At 43.6% G+C, this 13,795-nt stretch overlaps 5 protein-coding genes across 7 annotated transcripts; 3 read left to right on the top strand and 2 right to left on the bottom strand.

The window, feature by feature from the left end:
- Positions 1-84: 84 nt before the first annotated feature.
- LOC108901348 (bestrophin-3) lies at positions 85-12,830 on the bottom strand. Of its 3 annotated transcripts, XM_018702822.2 has the most exons (15): positions 12,696-12,830; positions 12,360-12,589; positions 11,292-11,386; positions 10,210-10,297; positions 9,902-10,047; positions 9,270-9,424; positions 8,616-8,693; positions 8,311-8,463; positions 8,006-8,086; positions 2,304-2,455; positions 1,831-1,921; positions 1,633-1,751; positions 1,467-1,554; positions 1,279-1,342; positions 85-1,138 (listed from the first exon to the last, which is right to left on the bottom strand). In XM_018702822.2, exons 2-15 carry the CDS (start codon positions 12,509-12,511, stop codon positions 822-824), a joined length of 1,779 nt encoding a protein of 592 aa, XP_018558338.1. In that variant the 5' UTR covers positions 12,512-12,589; positions 12,696-12,830; the 3' UTR covers positions 85-821. The 3 variants fall into 3 exon arrangements, with proteins under 3 accessions (XP_018558338.1, XP_018558336.1, XP_018558337.1); XM_018702820.2 differs by having other exon boundaries at positions 1,279-1,554; XM_018702821.2 differs by having other exon boundaries at positions 1,279-1,554; positions 12,360-12,522.
- LOC108901369 (histone H4-like) lies at positions 2,798-3,208 on the top strand. Its single transcript, XM_018702842.2, is given in 2 exon segments — positions 2,798-2,964; positions 2,966-3,208. Coding segments are annotated over 2 exon segments (312 nt in total). The 5' UTR covers positions 2,798-2,844; the 3' UTR covers positions 3,158-3,208.
- Positions 3,982-4,443, top strand: LOC108901367 (histone H2B 1/2). Its single transcript, XM_018702840.2, has one exon. The coding sequence runs from the start codon at positions 4,020-4,022 to the stop codon at positions 4,392-4,394; it is 375 nt and encodes a 124-aa protein (XP_018558356.1). The 5' UTR covers positions 3,982-4,019; the 3' UTR covers positions 4,395-4,443.
- LOC108901364 (histone H2A) lies at positions 4,889-5,385 on the bottom strand. Its single transcript, XM_018702837.2, has one exon. The coding sequence runs from the start codon at positions 5,329-5,331 to the stop codon at positions 4,945-4,947; it is 387 nt and encodes a 128-aa protein (XP_018558353.1). The 5' UTR covers positions 5,332-5,385; the 3' UTR covers positions 4,889-4,944.
- On the top strand, positions 5,659-6,178 carry LOC108901359 (histone H3). Its single transcript, XM_018702832.2, has one exon. The coding sequence runs from the start codon at positions 5,708-5,710 to the stop codon at positions 6,116-6,118; it is 411 nt and encodes a 136-aa protein (XP_018558348.1). The 5' UTR covers positions 5,659-5,707; the 3' UTR covers positions 6,119-6,178.
- Positions 12,831-13,795: the final 965 nt, after the last annotated feature.

Genomic DNA, 13,795 nt, shown 5'->3' with positions numbered 1-13,795 from the left:
GCAGTCAGCGGTCCATCAGTAGAGCCCAATCATAGATTATCCCCCAGTTACATCAAGTACAAACAATTGTCACTAGCTAAACTATTGAGTTTTGGCAAGATCGACATATTTTATTGTAAAAAGTACTTTTTGGTGATTCAGCAACAGCAACTGATAGTGTATATGCATTACTCCAGATTCACATTGACAAGAACAGACAAATAAAACAATGATCACATAAAGACAACATATTTTGTTGAAGAAACCTTCAAAGTCCAGTCAATAATTCAGAGCACCAGTACTTTATCAGATCAGCATTCTCTACAGTTGAGTCTTGGAGTCAGAACAAATGTGTTCACTTGCAGTTTCTGTAAAGGCCACTAGGTTGTCCAAGAACACTCTAACTGTGTTGATGAATGGGAAAACACCCAACCCAACACATTTTTCCCACAACAAGCTCAGCTCTCGGCTAATTTCACTTTTTCTAACGTGCATCGTTTTTCCAAATATTAAGGCATTAAGAGGCATATGGTTGTAGGCACGTGCCTTGATTGAGAGATGTCTCAGTATTTCACACTAAGGTTGTTACTTGCTTTTCCAACCTCTTTTGCCAAAGTCAGGATTTTTTCTTTTGTGTGTGTGTGAAATTGAAGTCATTTGGAACACTCCTTTAGGTCAAAGTTGTGACTTCTTTTGTTGAGTAATGCCATTTTCAGTACAGTGATTGTTTCTGTTTGGTTCTGTCAGGGCAGTATTATCTTACTGTATGAATGGTTCTCATTTCTTTTCTGAACTCTGTGACTCAGAGTTGTTGTTTTTCACTTCTTCACTGTTGTTGGTTCCTACTGCCTCACCCTCCTCAGACCCTCCCATTCCCTGGAAGTCGTGATCATATTCAGGGTCAGGGAGCTGCAGAGTGTCAGTAGGTGGACCGGGTGATCTTCGGGACTGGAATCGAGCCAGGCCTCGTCTCCGCCTCCCCAGGGCCTTGGGGCTGGGCAGGCTGCGTACAGATGCCTTTGACGACTGCCTGGAGAACTGGAGGGAGAACTGGCGCCCACGTGGCCGAGCTGGTGGGCGATTTTGGACATTGACCGTTGTCCAACGGAATTCCTTTGGTCCCAGTTGGGTTGGGGAACAACATACTGAGGAGCTGGACCTGGGAATACAAAAGATCAATGATACATGATACATGATTTGAAGGACCAAGTGGAAGCATATTAACAAAGAGACTGGCTGTAGGTTTCAGTAAAACTTGAAAGTCATGGCACTTTGAGCAGAAAATTCATAGTGAATCACCTTGGAGTTGCCAAGCCCGATGCCTCCTCTGTGGGGGAAGGATCCAGCCCATTGTGCGGCTTTGCTGTTTCAAGATTACCAGAAGAATCCTCATTGTAACAGACATCGCCAAACAACGGTGGACTGATGACAAGCCGTGGAAAAACAGCAGAGGGCGAGCTCTCGGGGGATGGAGGGTTGCTGCTTACCTCCTTCAAGGTGGACAAGGTGTCCATGGAAGAGGGGGGCATGACCAAGGAGGAGGGTGGAGCCATGCTCTCTACACCTGGATGGAGCCTAGATGGAAGTCAAAAAGATCAACAGAAAACATATAACAAACAGATGCTGCTCAATGACATGTCTGCCAATAGGTACCTGAAGTCTGGGAAGAAGCTTCCTGTTGCATCACTGCTGTGCCGTTTGAAGGTGGGTCGAGGAGGTCGGAGGTCAGGAGGCTCCTGAACACTAAGCAGCCGGCGGACTCGGCCAAGAACCTGTAACATGAAAAATGACTCTATTGACAAAAAATGTGGATGAGATTCATATGAAGAGTTGGTAAAAATGTTGTATTACCGATTCTTGGCGCCGAGTCAGGAAAGAGTCGTGTTGCCGAGGACGACTGCTGTTAATATCAAACTCGTCCAACTGAAGAATGTCTGAGAGTCTGGGGGAGACATTGGATAAAAGTTTTTAATTTTACTGATGAAACCGCTTGAAACCAGTCACATGACAACAATACCTTACTGAAGTCTGGCTTGAGATAACCACATTCGCTGAACTTTACTGCTTGGGCAGAAAAATGATTCTGAGGAGAACTACAATTCCACTGCCATAATGATTTGCTTTAATTCAGCACCTACCAATTCTGATGTACTGCCATAAAACTTGGCCGTAAACACATAGGAGTAAGAACAGAAGTAAAACCATTGACCAAATCCCTCGTAACAACTGCCATCACACCCAAACATGGTTAGACAAAATGCTTAAACCAGTCAGCTTGTGTTGTTGAAACTGTTTAATATTTAATATGTAAAATATGTATTGACCCCATGTCGGTAGTGGAGCCGAGGAATGAGGGGATGCAGTAGTCTGCAGCAGCCAATGTGTATGGCGGGCGAGCTTCACAGTCATTCCAGTACATGTCTTTGGTCATATGAGGCAGGTTCATGTGCATCTCATCCACAGCCAGCAGAGACACCTGGAGAAAGAGCACAAGAGTAAGTAAAATAAAATAAATAAATAAACAAACAGAACTAATTGACAAAATAAGTAAAATAAATGAGTAAAGGGGCTCAACGGTCACATTATTGCACATAGAAAATATTGCACAGTACAACATACATTAATATTGCATATTGTGATCATTTGCTCGATCTCATATTGACCAAAGTTTTAACAGAAAAACAAGAAAATACATTGAATGTCCAGTCGGTGGCGCTATAATTCCCCAGAGAGTCAAACCCATGTGAAAATCCACAGAAGGAGAATCGACCCGCCTCTGTCTTCTATTACGTCCTCAGACAGGGTTTGAATAGCTGTGAATTCCTCACTTAACAACATTCAGTACTTTTGTAGTGAACAGATAAAATGAGCGGACGTGGAAAGGGAGGAAAAGGTCTCGGTAAAGGAGGCGCTAAGCGTCACCGTAAAGTTCTCCGTGATAACATCCAGGGAATCACCAAACCCGCTATCCGCCGTCTGGCTCGTCCGTGGCGGAGTGAAGCGTATCTCCGGTCTGATCTACGAGGAGACCCGCGGTGTGTTGAAGGTGTTTCTGGAGAACGTGATCCGTGATGCCGTCACCTACACCGAGCACGCCAAGAGGAAGACGGTGACCGCCATGGACGTGGTGTACGCTCTGAAGAGACAGGGCCGCACTCTGTATGGCTTCGGAGGTTAAATCTTTCCCCTCATCTCATGACAACACAACGGCTCTTTTAAGAGCCACACACTCCGTCATACAAAGAGCAGGTTGTTCCTGTGTTATTGAAGAAATCAATTGTTGTATTGTTTCAGCTTGTTGCAGTTGTTGCAAGTGTTCGAATAAAGATGGGCTAATGATGCTCGGCAGTGTTGTGAGTGAGCACAGAGGACTGATCCCTATTTCTATCGATACGTGCGTCTTCATAAACTGTGACAGTCGCTTTCTGCTTCCTTGGTGTGGCCTCAATTCATTTGTCAAAAACGTGAAATGTTAATAGCAAGAGGAGAAAAGTCAGAAACAGTAACAGTAACATACTACACAAAGGGGTATTAAGGTTGGTATATTCAAGGTCTTTAAAGGTGGGGTATGGTACATTTGGATTTGTATATATAATTTACTATGTGTCCACTGTGTCTGTTAACCAGTCCATACATGTGATGAGTCCCATTTGTTATCCAATGGGCCCATAGCTGGGAGTAACACCAGGAGAAGAGAATGTATATGTAAAGGTGCAGAACTATTTTCAAAACTGAACCTTAATCTAATGAATTTACTAGAATCACACGTGCCACTGATTCACTGAAACTGAATTTATTTAGCTTTGGGTAAAATACTGTAAGAACTTAGTTTATAGGTTTAGTTAGGCGAGGTGGTCGAAAAATATGAACACTAATAGGACACCATTTTAAGTTTAAGGAAACATGACCTTTCACCTCCAGCCTTTGTGCAGCTCAGCCAATCAAAGGCGGGGAACCACACAGCTAAATTTGCATGAAGCCTAACTAAAGAGAGTCGCTTCTTCCTCTGATTCGTTCGCTACTGTGAAAAACAGGAGAAAATGCCTGAACCCGCAAAGTCAGCGCCCAAGAAGGGCTCCAAGAAAGCCGTGACTAAGACCGCCGGTAAGGGCGGTAAGAAGAAGCGAAAGACCAGGAGGGAGAGCTACGCCATCTACGTGTACAAGGTCCTGAAACAGGTCCACCCCGACACCGGTATCTCCTCCAAGGCCATGAGCATCATGAACTCGTTCGTCAACGACATCTTTGAGCGCATCGCTGCCGAGGCGTCTCGTCTGGCTCACTACAACAAGCGCTCCACCATCACCTCCAGGGAGATTCAGACCGCCGTGCGTCTCCTGCTGCCCGGTGAGCTGGCCAAGCACGCCGTGTCCGAGGGCACCAAGGCTGTGACCAAGTACACCAGCTCCAAGTAAACAGCTGTGCTGCTTCACTACAACGAACCAACGGCTCTTTTAAGAGCCACACACTCTGACTGTAAAGGCAAACTTTCCTCAGTCTCCACACTCCAGCCCGTTGATCCTGCTTTGTATACAAAAGCAGCTGTACTCCACTTTTACCTACTTCAATAGTGTTAAATTAAACTACTGCTACACTACAGCTACAGTAAGTGCTTTAATTCACAGATCATACAGAAACACCTCCCTCTTCAATCTTTTACAAATTGTTTTAATTACATGTAAATTCACTACAGTAAAATTAACGAATACCTTGTCCAAAAATTGATGTCTTTGTTGATATGAAACATGGATGAACTGGACAGTTCAGAATGTTTTGGTCATGTTATTCTAGTGTTTCCTGATTTATTGATTGAAAAATTAAACTAGCAAAAATATGTTCTTAACATTTTAAGACTTCTTACTGTAACATAACACCATTATTCAGTATAGTGAGGACCAGTGCTCTTTATGTGACGGAGTGTGTGGCTCTTAAAAGAGCCTTTTTGTGGTGTAGGTGTCAGCAGCTTTACTTGGCCTTGGCGGGCTTCTCGGTCTTCTTGGGCAGCAGAACAGCCTGGATGTTGGGCAACACGCCGCCCTGAGCGATGGTGACTCCCCCGAGCAGCTTGTTAAGCTCCTCGTCGTTGCGGACGGCCAGCTGCAGGTGGCGGGGAATGATACGGGTCTTCTTGTTGTCACGGGCGGCGTTTCCAGCCAACTCCAGGATCTCAGCGGTCAGGTACTCCAGCACAGCCGCCAGATAGACGGGGGCGCCGGCACCGACACGCTCGGCATAGTTACCCTTCCTCAGCAGCCTGTGAACACGGCCGACTGGGAACTGGAGCCCGGCACGAGAAGAGCGAGTCTTGGCCTTAGCCCTTGCCTTACCACCGGTCTTACCACGTCCAGACATTTTACGATTTGTTTTCGTGAGATGAGACTCAGATAAACTGTGACTCCAACGAGCCGAACCCTCAGTTTTATGTCCGCGGAGAGCGCGGGACGGTTCCTCCCTGACCAACCAGAGAGGAGGCTCGCAGCAGAGCAGCAGGAGGCAGCCCGCCCTCAGTTTTGGCGGACATTTTCAAAAGACTTTTCTCCAATAAGCAGCGGAGATTGAGGCGGTGGGTCGCTCCTGAAGGCGGCGCTGAGCTCCAGGAAGAGTCCCTCACCAATCAGGAGCCGCAGGTCTGAAGCAGCGTCACCGTTTCTCAGTCGGTCCCACAGTTTAAGAGCAGCGCGTTGTTCGCTTCTTCTTCACTTTTCTTTTGCAAAGGAAAACACACATAATGGCAAGAACCAAGCAGACCGCTCGTAAATCCACCGGAGGCAAAGCCCCCAGGAAGCAGCTGGCCACCAAGGCTGCCCGTAAGAGCGCCCCGGCCACCGGCGGTGTGAAGAAGCCTCACCGTTACAGGCCCGGTACCGTGGCTCTCCGAGAGATCCGTCGCTACCAGAAATCCACCGAGCTGCTGATCCGCAAGCTGCCCTTCCAGCGCCTGGTCAGAGAAATTGCTCAGGATTTCAAGACCGACCTGCGTTTCCAGAGCTCCGCTGTCATGGCTCTGCAGGAGGCCAGCGAGGCTTACCTGGTCGGTCTGTTCGAGGATACCAATCTGTGCGCCATCCACGCCAAGAGAGTCACCATCATGCCCAAGGACATCCAGCTGGCCCGCCGCATCCGCGGAGAGAGAGCTTAAGCTGTCTCTGCACTCAACACTCAACGGCTCTTTTAAGAGCCACCTCACTCTGCACTCAAAAGCAAAGTCCTCTGCTGCTGCTGTCACACTTTAGATTAATTCTGCAGATGTAAATGTCAGTAAGTTATTGTCCAGTTAATAGGTCTGCTCATCTGTTTTACGGGTAAAGAAATGTTAAAGAACTTTATTTTGCAAGGAGAACTTTGGGCAGTTAGGTCACATGAGCTCCCTCCATACCCACAGTGTTAGATTAAAGGTATGGGTAATGCAGACAAAATGAGCACTAAGACTCAGATTGTCTTGTTTGGCTCCCTCTGGTGGCTCAGGAGAGCAATGTCTTTCAGTTTTCTCAACACTTCCCTGCTCTTTATGTGTGTCTCAGTTCTATATGAACAAATATATACACTCTGGCCACTTCATTAGGTACACCTTGCTACTTCTGGGTTGGACCTGCTTTTGCTTTCAGAACTGCCTTAATACTTTGTGGCACTGATTCATCAAGCTGCTGAAAACATTCCTCAGGGATTTTGGTCCATGTTGACGTGGTTTCATTACACAGCTACTGCAGATTTTTTGGCTGCTCATCCATGATGTGAATCTCCTGTTCCACCACATCCCAAAGGTGCTCTGTTGGACTGAGATCTGGTGACTGTGGAGGCTGGTTGAGAACAGTGAACTGTCATGTTCAAGAAACTGGGTTGAGATTATTTGAGCGTTCTGACATGGTGTGTTGGGCACACTATGGTCATAAAGGGATGGACATGGTCAGCAACAATACTCAGGTAGTCTGTGGTGTTTAAACAATGTTAAGATGGTACTAACGGGCCCAAAGTGCTAAGAAAATATCCCCCACACCATTACACCACCAGCAGCAGCATGAACCACTGACACAAGGCAGGATGGATCCATGCTTTCATATTGTTTATGCCAAATTCTGACCTGACCATCCAAATGTCACTCATCACACCAGGCAACATCTTCTATTGTACAGTTTTGGTGAGCCTGTGTGAGTTGTAGCCTCAGCTTCCTGTTCTTAGCTGACAGGAGTGGCACACGGTTGCACACTGGACAGATCTCCAGTCTATTGCACGGACATTCACACTCACATTCACAACTACATCACCAATTAACCTAATCTGCATGTCTTTGGAGTAGCTGGAGAGAGCCCACAAAGGCACAGGGAGAATATGCAAACTCACATTTGGTTCTATCATTCAGCTTATCAAATACTGTAAGTGTCCAGCAGACACTTGCTATTGCTAATGTTATTCTTAAACTGGAGTTTATCTCATGTATATATCAGTTGTTGTTTTTAACATATTCTGTTGTCCATAATTGTTCTTTGTTTTTATGTGCTCTATTTTATTTATTTATTTTTTATTTAATCATTTTGTAACCTTTAAACATTTTCCCTCAACAAAGAGATGCAATCTAAAGAGGGACCTCTGGGTTTGATTTTTAAAAATTATCATATTTGTTTGTGATCAGAACATTTTCACATTTTATCTGCTTTTTGATTTTACAGTTTTCCAGAATGAAGCTGCGTCGTCTTACTGTGAGAATAGCACGGTTTGTTTGAGGTGATGTTGAGCTGAGTTTCTAGGAGGACTGGCTAATATCTGGTGAGTTTTTATTTTTAACATTTAGTCAAGGCTCTAGGACACAGATCAGATATCTTCACTTCACCTTGGTTTTACTTTGCAAGGGCAAATAATAATATGAGTCTGTGATTTAAAAATAAAAAGAGGTGTTTATGTGTTTATTTTTGGAACATTGCTGACGTCCCATGTTTCATTACCACACTAGTTTCTGTTCCACAAGTTCCTGAATCACATCATATCTCATTTCTCTCTAAACTCATTTTCCGTCTCTTGTCTTTTTTCTAACCTGAAGGTTCCTGTCGATGATCCAGTTGGCTTCAAAGTCGTCATCATCCTCTCCAAACGGGTTGATCAGCTGCTCTGCCACCTGACGATTACACACAAATCATAACTGGTGTTCATGAACTCTGTGTGAACATGTGACTCCACACACAAGTCAGTGTTGTTTGAATTTGCCATCAGGGGGCGTTACAGCTTAAATTTATGACTGGGAACTCAGAAATCCTGACTTCTGAGTTCAAATTGAATGCACCATGAGAAGATACACTGCACTGTGTCCATGAGCACTGAAGTATTTTTAAGTAATCTCACCTTCAGCCAGCCGGAGTAGAAGAAGAACTGCAGCAGGGTGAAGATGGGGACGTAAAGGTCAAGGTCGTGACCTTGGTGACCCTGGGTGGGGTCAAGAAACTGTCGACCAATCAGACAAGCGAAGAAAAAGGTGTAGACAGCAAGAGTGACGACCTGTGGAGAAAGAGATAGAGAATGTAGTGTACATCCCGCCCTCTCCTCTGTCGGAGAGTTGGAGCTCTGATTCAGTTACAGTAATGACAGAAGATGAGCAGTGATGTGATTAGATGAGCTACATCTGTTTTTAAACATGATATAAGACAGACCTGTGTGTAGACCAGCGGGATGCCGACCCAGTCGTAGCCAAAAAGAGTTGCGCACCAAGTCCTGAAGCGATTCATCTCCTGGACACAGAGAAGAGGCAGAAATTCAATAGGGATGTGAAGTTCAGCTCCAGCTGCTTCCCCCAGATTTCCATAATTGAACAGGCTGATTGGGAAAAGAGTCTCACCCTCCCCTTGGGGAGTATGCTGGGTGTCACATTACCTACATGTCTGGTTTATGTGGTCACAGACTAATACTGAACAGGCTGGAAATTGGCTCTGAAGGATGCACAAGTGTGTGTTTTTGAGTGCTTAAGAGCCTTTTTCTCTCTAACAAGATATGTGTGGATCCTAATGGGAGACATTTGAGGCCAAAAGCCTCTCCAGTCAGCCCTGTTGTGTCCCTACAGTCAGCCAAAGTGCCCCTTTAGTTGACCCAGATGACTTCTTTGGTTAGTTAAATTGCACTTAAGGCAAAAATTAATCCTAACTCTAATGACATAGCTAAAGTGTTGATGTTTCCAGAAGTACATCCCTATGTTTCAGAGACTCTTTCATTAAGTTATTTTGTGCAAATTTATTTTTGTAACTCTATAAATGTCTACACGTCATATTTTGGCACAAAATATAAAATATTCATGTGATCCTGTGAGTCACATTGAGAATATTCTGCAGGTCGATGCTGTCCTGGATCCGTCCCTCCTGTCGAGCTTTAGATGCCAGGTTGGAGAACCAGACCACAGGAATCCAGTACTTGAGATGAGGAGAACGGATGTTGTCAAACACCTTCCTCTCCTCTGGAGTCATGAAACCTAAAGGTGCAGAGACAACAAGTGATTATTCATCACTGTGGGATTGAAATTGAACACCTGGAAGAGCTGTCTGGACTCCCAGCACCCTGACAAGCTTTCAGACTGTATTTTCTCTCAGTCTGAGGCTTTAACTGAACACAGCATGCAGGACGAGGCACTCGGGTCGTCTCCACCAGCTCTGCTCTAATGAGCTGATCCCTGGGGTCCAATCAGACGATTACAGGAAGGAAGAGATGCAGCTGGGAAGGAGCTGAACTCATTTCAGATGCTCTGACACAGCATGAACCACTCAGTTAGACACACTGAATACAAGCTGAACAAAACTACCACGTCCTGTTCCTGTGTTGTAGTGTTGAAGGGGCCTTCTACAGATCTGTTCCCAGAAACAATAATAATTACAAAAATGTCAGTCAGCTTGTTTAAAGTTTTTATTTGCTAGAGGTGGAAAACTGGACACACAATCTCTCCGGCTCTCACCTGCCTCCACCACGTGGTCCATGGTCGGGAATCGTTTGCAGACGGCAGTGCTGACGGAGCGGAAGATGAGGAGCGACGTCAAGTTAACATATCGCACCAACGTCCTGCGCAACAGGCGGCCATATTCATCTTTACCCTGAACACAGCTGGAGGAAACACAGTGACGTCAACAAGACAGACTAAATACAGACTCCGACTATTTGCTGGGAACATTACACTAACCACCATGAGAAGAAGAAGACTCTTCTCTTCTACAATCTGACCTAGCAGGAGCTGTGAGCCTCTCTGAAAAACTTGTATGAGTTTACCTGGAGATGTGGAACATGAGTCTGTCGGGCCAGGGCAGGTTCACAAACTGATTCCACCATCGATTCACCACCAGAGTCACATAAAAACCTGAAACACAAAACAACAAACTGCAGAAATAAGAGCTTCAAATGAGCACAAAGACAAATAACCACAAACAGACGTAAAATGGCAACAAACAATTCAGCTACATGAGATGTTTTTTTTTTTCTTTCAAAGGGATATAGGGTTGTTAGTATCACTGAGCATGTACGATCAGATTACACGTTTGTGTTATTATCCCAGATGTTTGACGTAAACGCTGGACTAAGGGAACATCCAGATGCTGTGTATTCTCTGACTGTGAATCACATCAGCTGCACAAACACTGGTCCTGCTTTTAGCCTCTTTAATGATCTGTTTCCATTAGCAGCCCGTTAATGAGGAAACCAAACAGCCCATCTGTCTGTTTCACATGTTTCTCATCCAGCAGAAAACACAGTTACAGTTACATTTTAGTTTATTTTACCAAGCCTCTGTATTATACTCTATATATCCTTATCTTTTATTTCAGTTTCAGTCATACTGTTTTTACTGTTGTATCCAAACACAACACTCAGATGTCAGTGAGTGTGGTTGAGTGTTAATCCTTGTTCTCAGAGGACTAATGTTAGTTAATTAACACCCACTGGTGCTACTCTGTGAGTGTTTCTGTGTTTTCAGCCTTCACATATTCTACATTTTTTAAAAGGTCTAAGTCTCCTGATTCTATCTCTAAAACTAATGAGAAGACATGCTGAAAAAGAGAGTCTCAATCAATTCTGACTGGTCGCAACTGTGTTTTTTTCATCTCAAAGATTGTGCTATTAAAGAGGGAAAGAATGAATTTAGGAAATTTTAACAAATGCCCTTTTCTGATTTTTTATCCACAGTTATGTATTTAAATTCAAATATAATTTATGCTGAGAGATGAGAGTGAAGTACAGTCGGATTATTTGCTATTATTTTCCATAATCGGGACACTTTGTCGTGTATCATTTGCTACAGAAACATCTGAGTTTGACACTCAGTAAACGGTAAACAGGCAGTAAACAGCCAGACGTACCCAGGACGAAGGTGACAGGGATCTGCTCTGCATATCTGTCACAGTACATGGAGAGTTTCTCAAACAGTCTCTTCTGATCATCAGTGAGGGCAAACCTGGAGAACAGAGGTCACAGAGGTCACAACCAGCGATAACTCACAGACAATTGAATGTTGAAGGCAGTTCTGAAGGGTGTAGTAGCTGCTTTTACCTGAAAGGTTTAGCTTAACATTTTAAGACATTTTAACCTTTTTGACAGTGTGTTTACCTACAATTCTCAGTGTAAGCACATCTTACATTTTCTTTAGAAATGTCATCTTTTCAAACACCTAATACAATTTATGATAACTGTGAGAACATAAGACGTATCTGGCGGAACAATTTGGATTTGCACATTGACTCTTGGGTAGTTGACTCAGTGCAGTTTGATTTACAAGAAGAGCTCAGTGAAAACATACACACAATGAGATACATCATCAGTGCTGTTTTACACCTGTCAGTCAACAAAAAATGGGTTTAATGTTACCTTTATTCATGTCATTTGCACTTGTTTTCCACAATAAGCAAAACAATGTAAAGATGGGCTGAACCACTATTGCTAAGATGAGGCTGTGATTTTGTTTAACTGTGCTAGCTGGTTTCTGGTTCTTGTTTCTATGTTTATTTCTTGTTTTTTTTGTATCTGATAACTTGTCTTAATTTATCTTGAAAAGTCAATGAAAACTTAAATGGCATAAACAAAATGTTGTCATATTGTGAAGTGTTACTGTTTGTTCTTTAAAAGGTACAAATATGAACCTGCAGCTCTGACAGAACAATGAGGCTGATATATGAAGCTGAGATAAAATTACACGGATCACATGCTGCATTGAGTCCTGTGAATCCCTCATAAATGTGAAGGAGATTTAAATCTGGTGTGGGAATGGCGGACCCCACCACTACCAATAATAGCTACTAGACCATTAATAGGATCACAAACGGGGTTTGAGGAGTGTTATAAGTGTAAAGAGTCTCTCTATAATACACAGATCCTGTACTAAGCATGTGCTCTCTACACTGTTTGTGAGTGTGTGTGTGTGTATGTGTGACCTGTAAACGAGGCTGAGGACGGTGTAGAGGAGGACGAACAGGGCGAACTCTCGGTACAGTAGCTTGTAGATACTCCCCCTCCAGCGCAGCAGCAGCCGGTGGAAACTGAAGAAGGTGGCGTTGGCAACTTTGCTGGAATAAGTGACGGTCATCCTGAGACAAGCTGAGAGACCAGCAGACAAACAGATGGATCTGAAGGGAAGTAACAGTCCCAGGAGTCTCTCTTCACCCTGGTTTTCCAGTGACAGCCCGGATCATTAACACTACTGTAACACCACAGCTGTTGTTATCAATCTAATCTGATCACTCTCGTTATTTTAAAGGTGATTTACTCACAGAAAATCTCACAGATGTCTTCGTTTTCTCTCAGCGGTGCTTTTCATCGCTTCTTCTTTCCTGATGTGTTTTTGCCAACTAACCACTACCCCCACCCCACCCCCACCTCTCTCTCTCTGATGCTCTCTCACTCACTGTTTCTCTCCACCATGATGCTGTCCAGTTGCCCAGTAATGCCAGGCAGCACAGACACACACACAGGTCCAGAGTTATATTGATGAGCCAGTGAGCTAAGTGTAGTCATGTTTCATCTGTGTGCGTGTGCGTGTGTGTGTGTGTGTGTGTGTGTGTGTGTGTGTGTGTGTGTGTGTGTTGGCATAGCCAGCAGTGGAGGTAAACATATATAAACAGAAACACTGTCAGCCATAACATGATGTCATACCAGTAAGTGGCAGCTATAACCAATCAGAGAGAAGCAGAAAATATTGGTTGCACTTTTTAAAAAACTAATAAAGGAAACAATATAATGAAAGAAAAAAAATGAAATAAAACTATCACGTTGTTGCAGTTAGTGTGTGAATTCTTCAGTTTCACAGTGACCTTGACCTTTAAACACTGATTTCTTATTAGTTCATCTTTAACTCCAAGTGAAAGTTTTTACCAAATTTGAAGAAATTCCCTCAAGGTGTTACAGAGATATTGTGTTCATGGGAACAGGATAGACAAACTGAAAATATGATTAAAACACATTTACAAAGCTTCTCCACAATAGACATTTCTCAAATAGAAATGTCCATTGTGCAGCTGACATGCTGTGGACCAAATCTGGCCCTCTAACAAAAATATTTTGCCTGTTATTAAAGTTTTTATTTCAGTTTATAACAAACACACACACACACACACACACACACACACACACACACATGTATTTATGTATGTATATCGGAGAATATGTAAATATAAAAAATCAGCGTTTCTTAATCACTTAGTAGGTTATATTATTTATAAACTGAACAAAGGGGGGGTTGTTACTATTTCTCCATTTGTTTCAATAAATACGAGAAATACAAATAATAATTATTATATTATTCATGTCAGAAATAGATTAAAAGTTGAATGTTTGTCTAGAGGTTTTTCAGATTCCTCCCCAGACCAGCAGG

This window comes from Lates calcarifer, linkage group LG18 (assembly GCF_001640805.2).
Source record: "Lates calcarifer isolate ASB-BC8 linkage group LG18, TLL_Latcal_v3, whole genome shotgun sequence".
In the NCBI taxonomy this organism is placed as follows: domain Eukaryota; kingdom Metazoa; phylum Chordata; class Actinopteri; family Centropomidae; genus Lates; species Lates calcarifer.
The sequence above is the reverse complement of the archived record's forward strand: the minus strand, read 5'-3'. Positions and strand labels throughout refer to the sequence as shown.

Excerpts from the sequence above, each read along its gene's own strand:
- LOC108901359 (XM_018702832.2), top strand. The coding sequence starts at position 5,708 with ATGGCAAGAACCAAGCAGACCGCTCGTAAATCCACCGGAGGCAAAGCC.
- LOC108901367 (XM_018702840.2), top strand. The coding sequence starts at position 4,020 with ATGCCTGAACCCGCAAAGTCAGCGCCCAAGAAGGGCTCCAAGAAAGCC.
- LOC108901364 (XM_018702837.2), bottom strand. The coding sequence starts at position 5,331 with ATGTCTGGACGTGGTAAGACCGGTGGTAAGGCAAGGGCTAAGGCCAAG.
- LOC108901348 (XM_018702820.2), bottom strand. The coding sequence starts at position 12,511 with ATGACCGTCACTTATTCCAGCAAAGTTGCCAACGCCACCTTCTTCAGT. Across the intron at positions 10,298-11,291 it reads CCCTGTCACCTTCGTCCTGG|GTTTTTATGTGACTCTGGTG; the intron begins GTACGTCTGGCT and ends TTTGTGTTTCAG. Across the intron at positions 9,425-9,901 it reads GGACCACGTGGTGGAGGCAG|GTTTCATGACTCCAGAGGAG; the intron begins GTGAGAGCCGGA and ends CTGCACCTTTAG.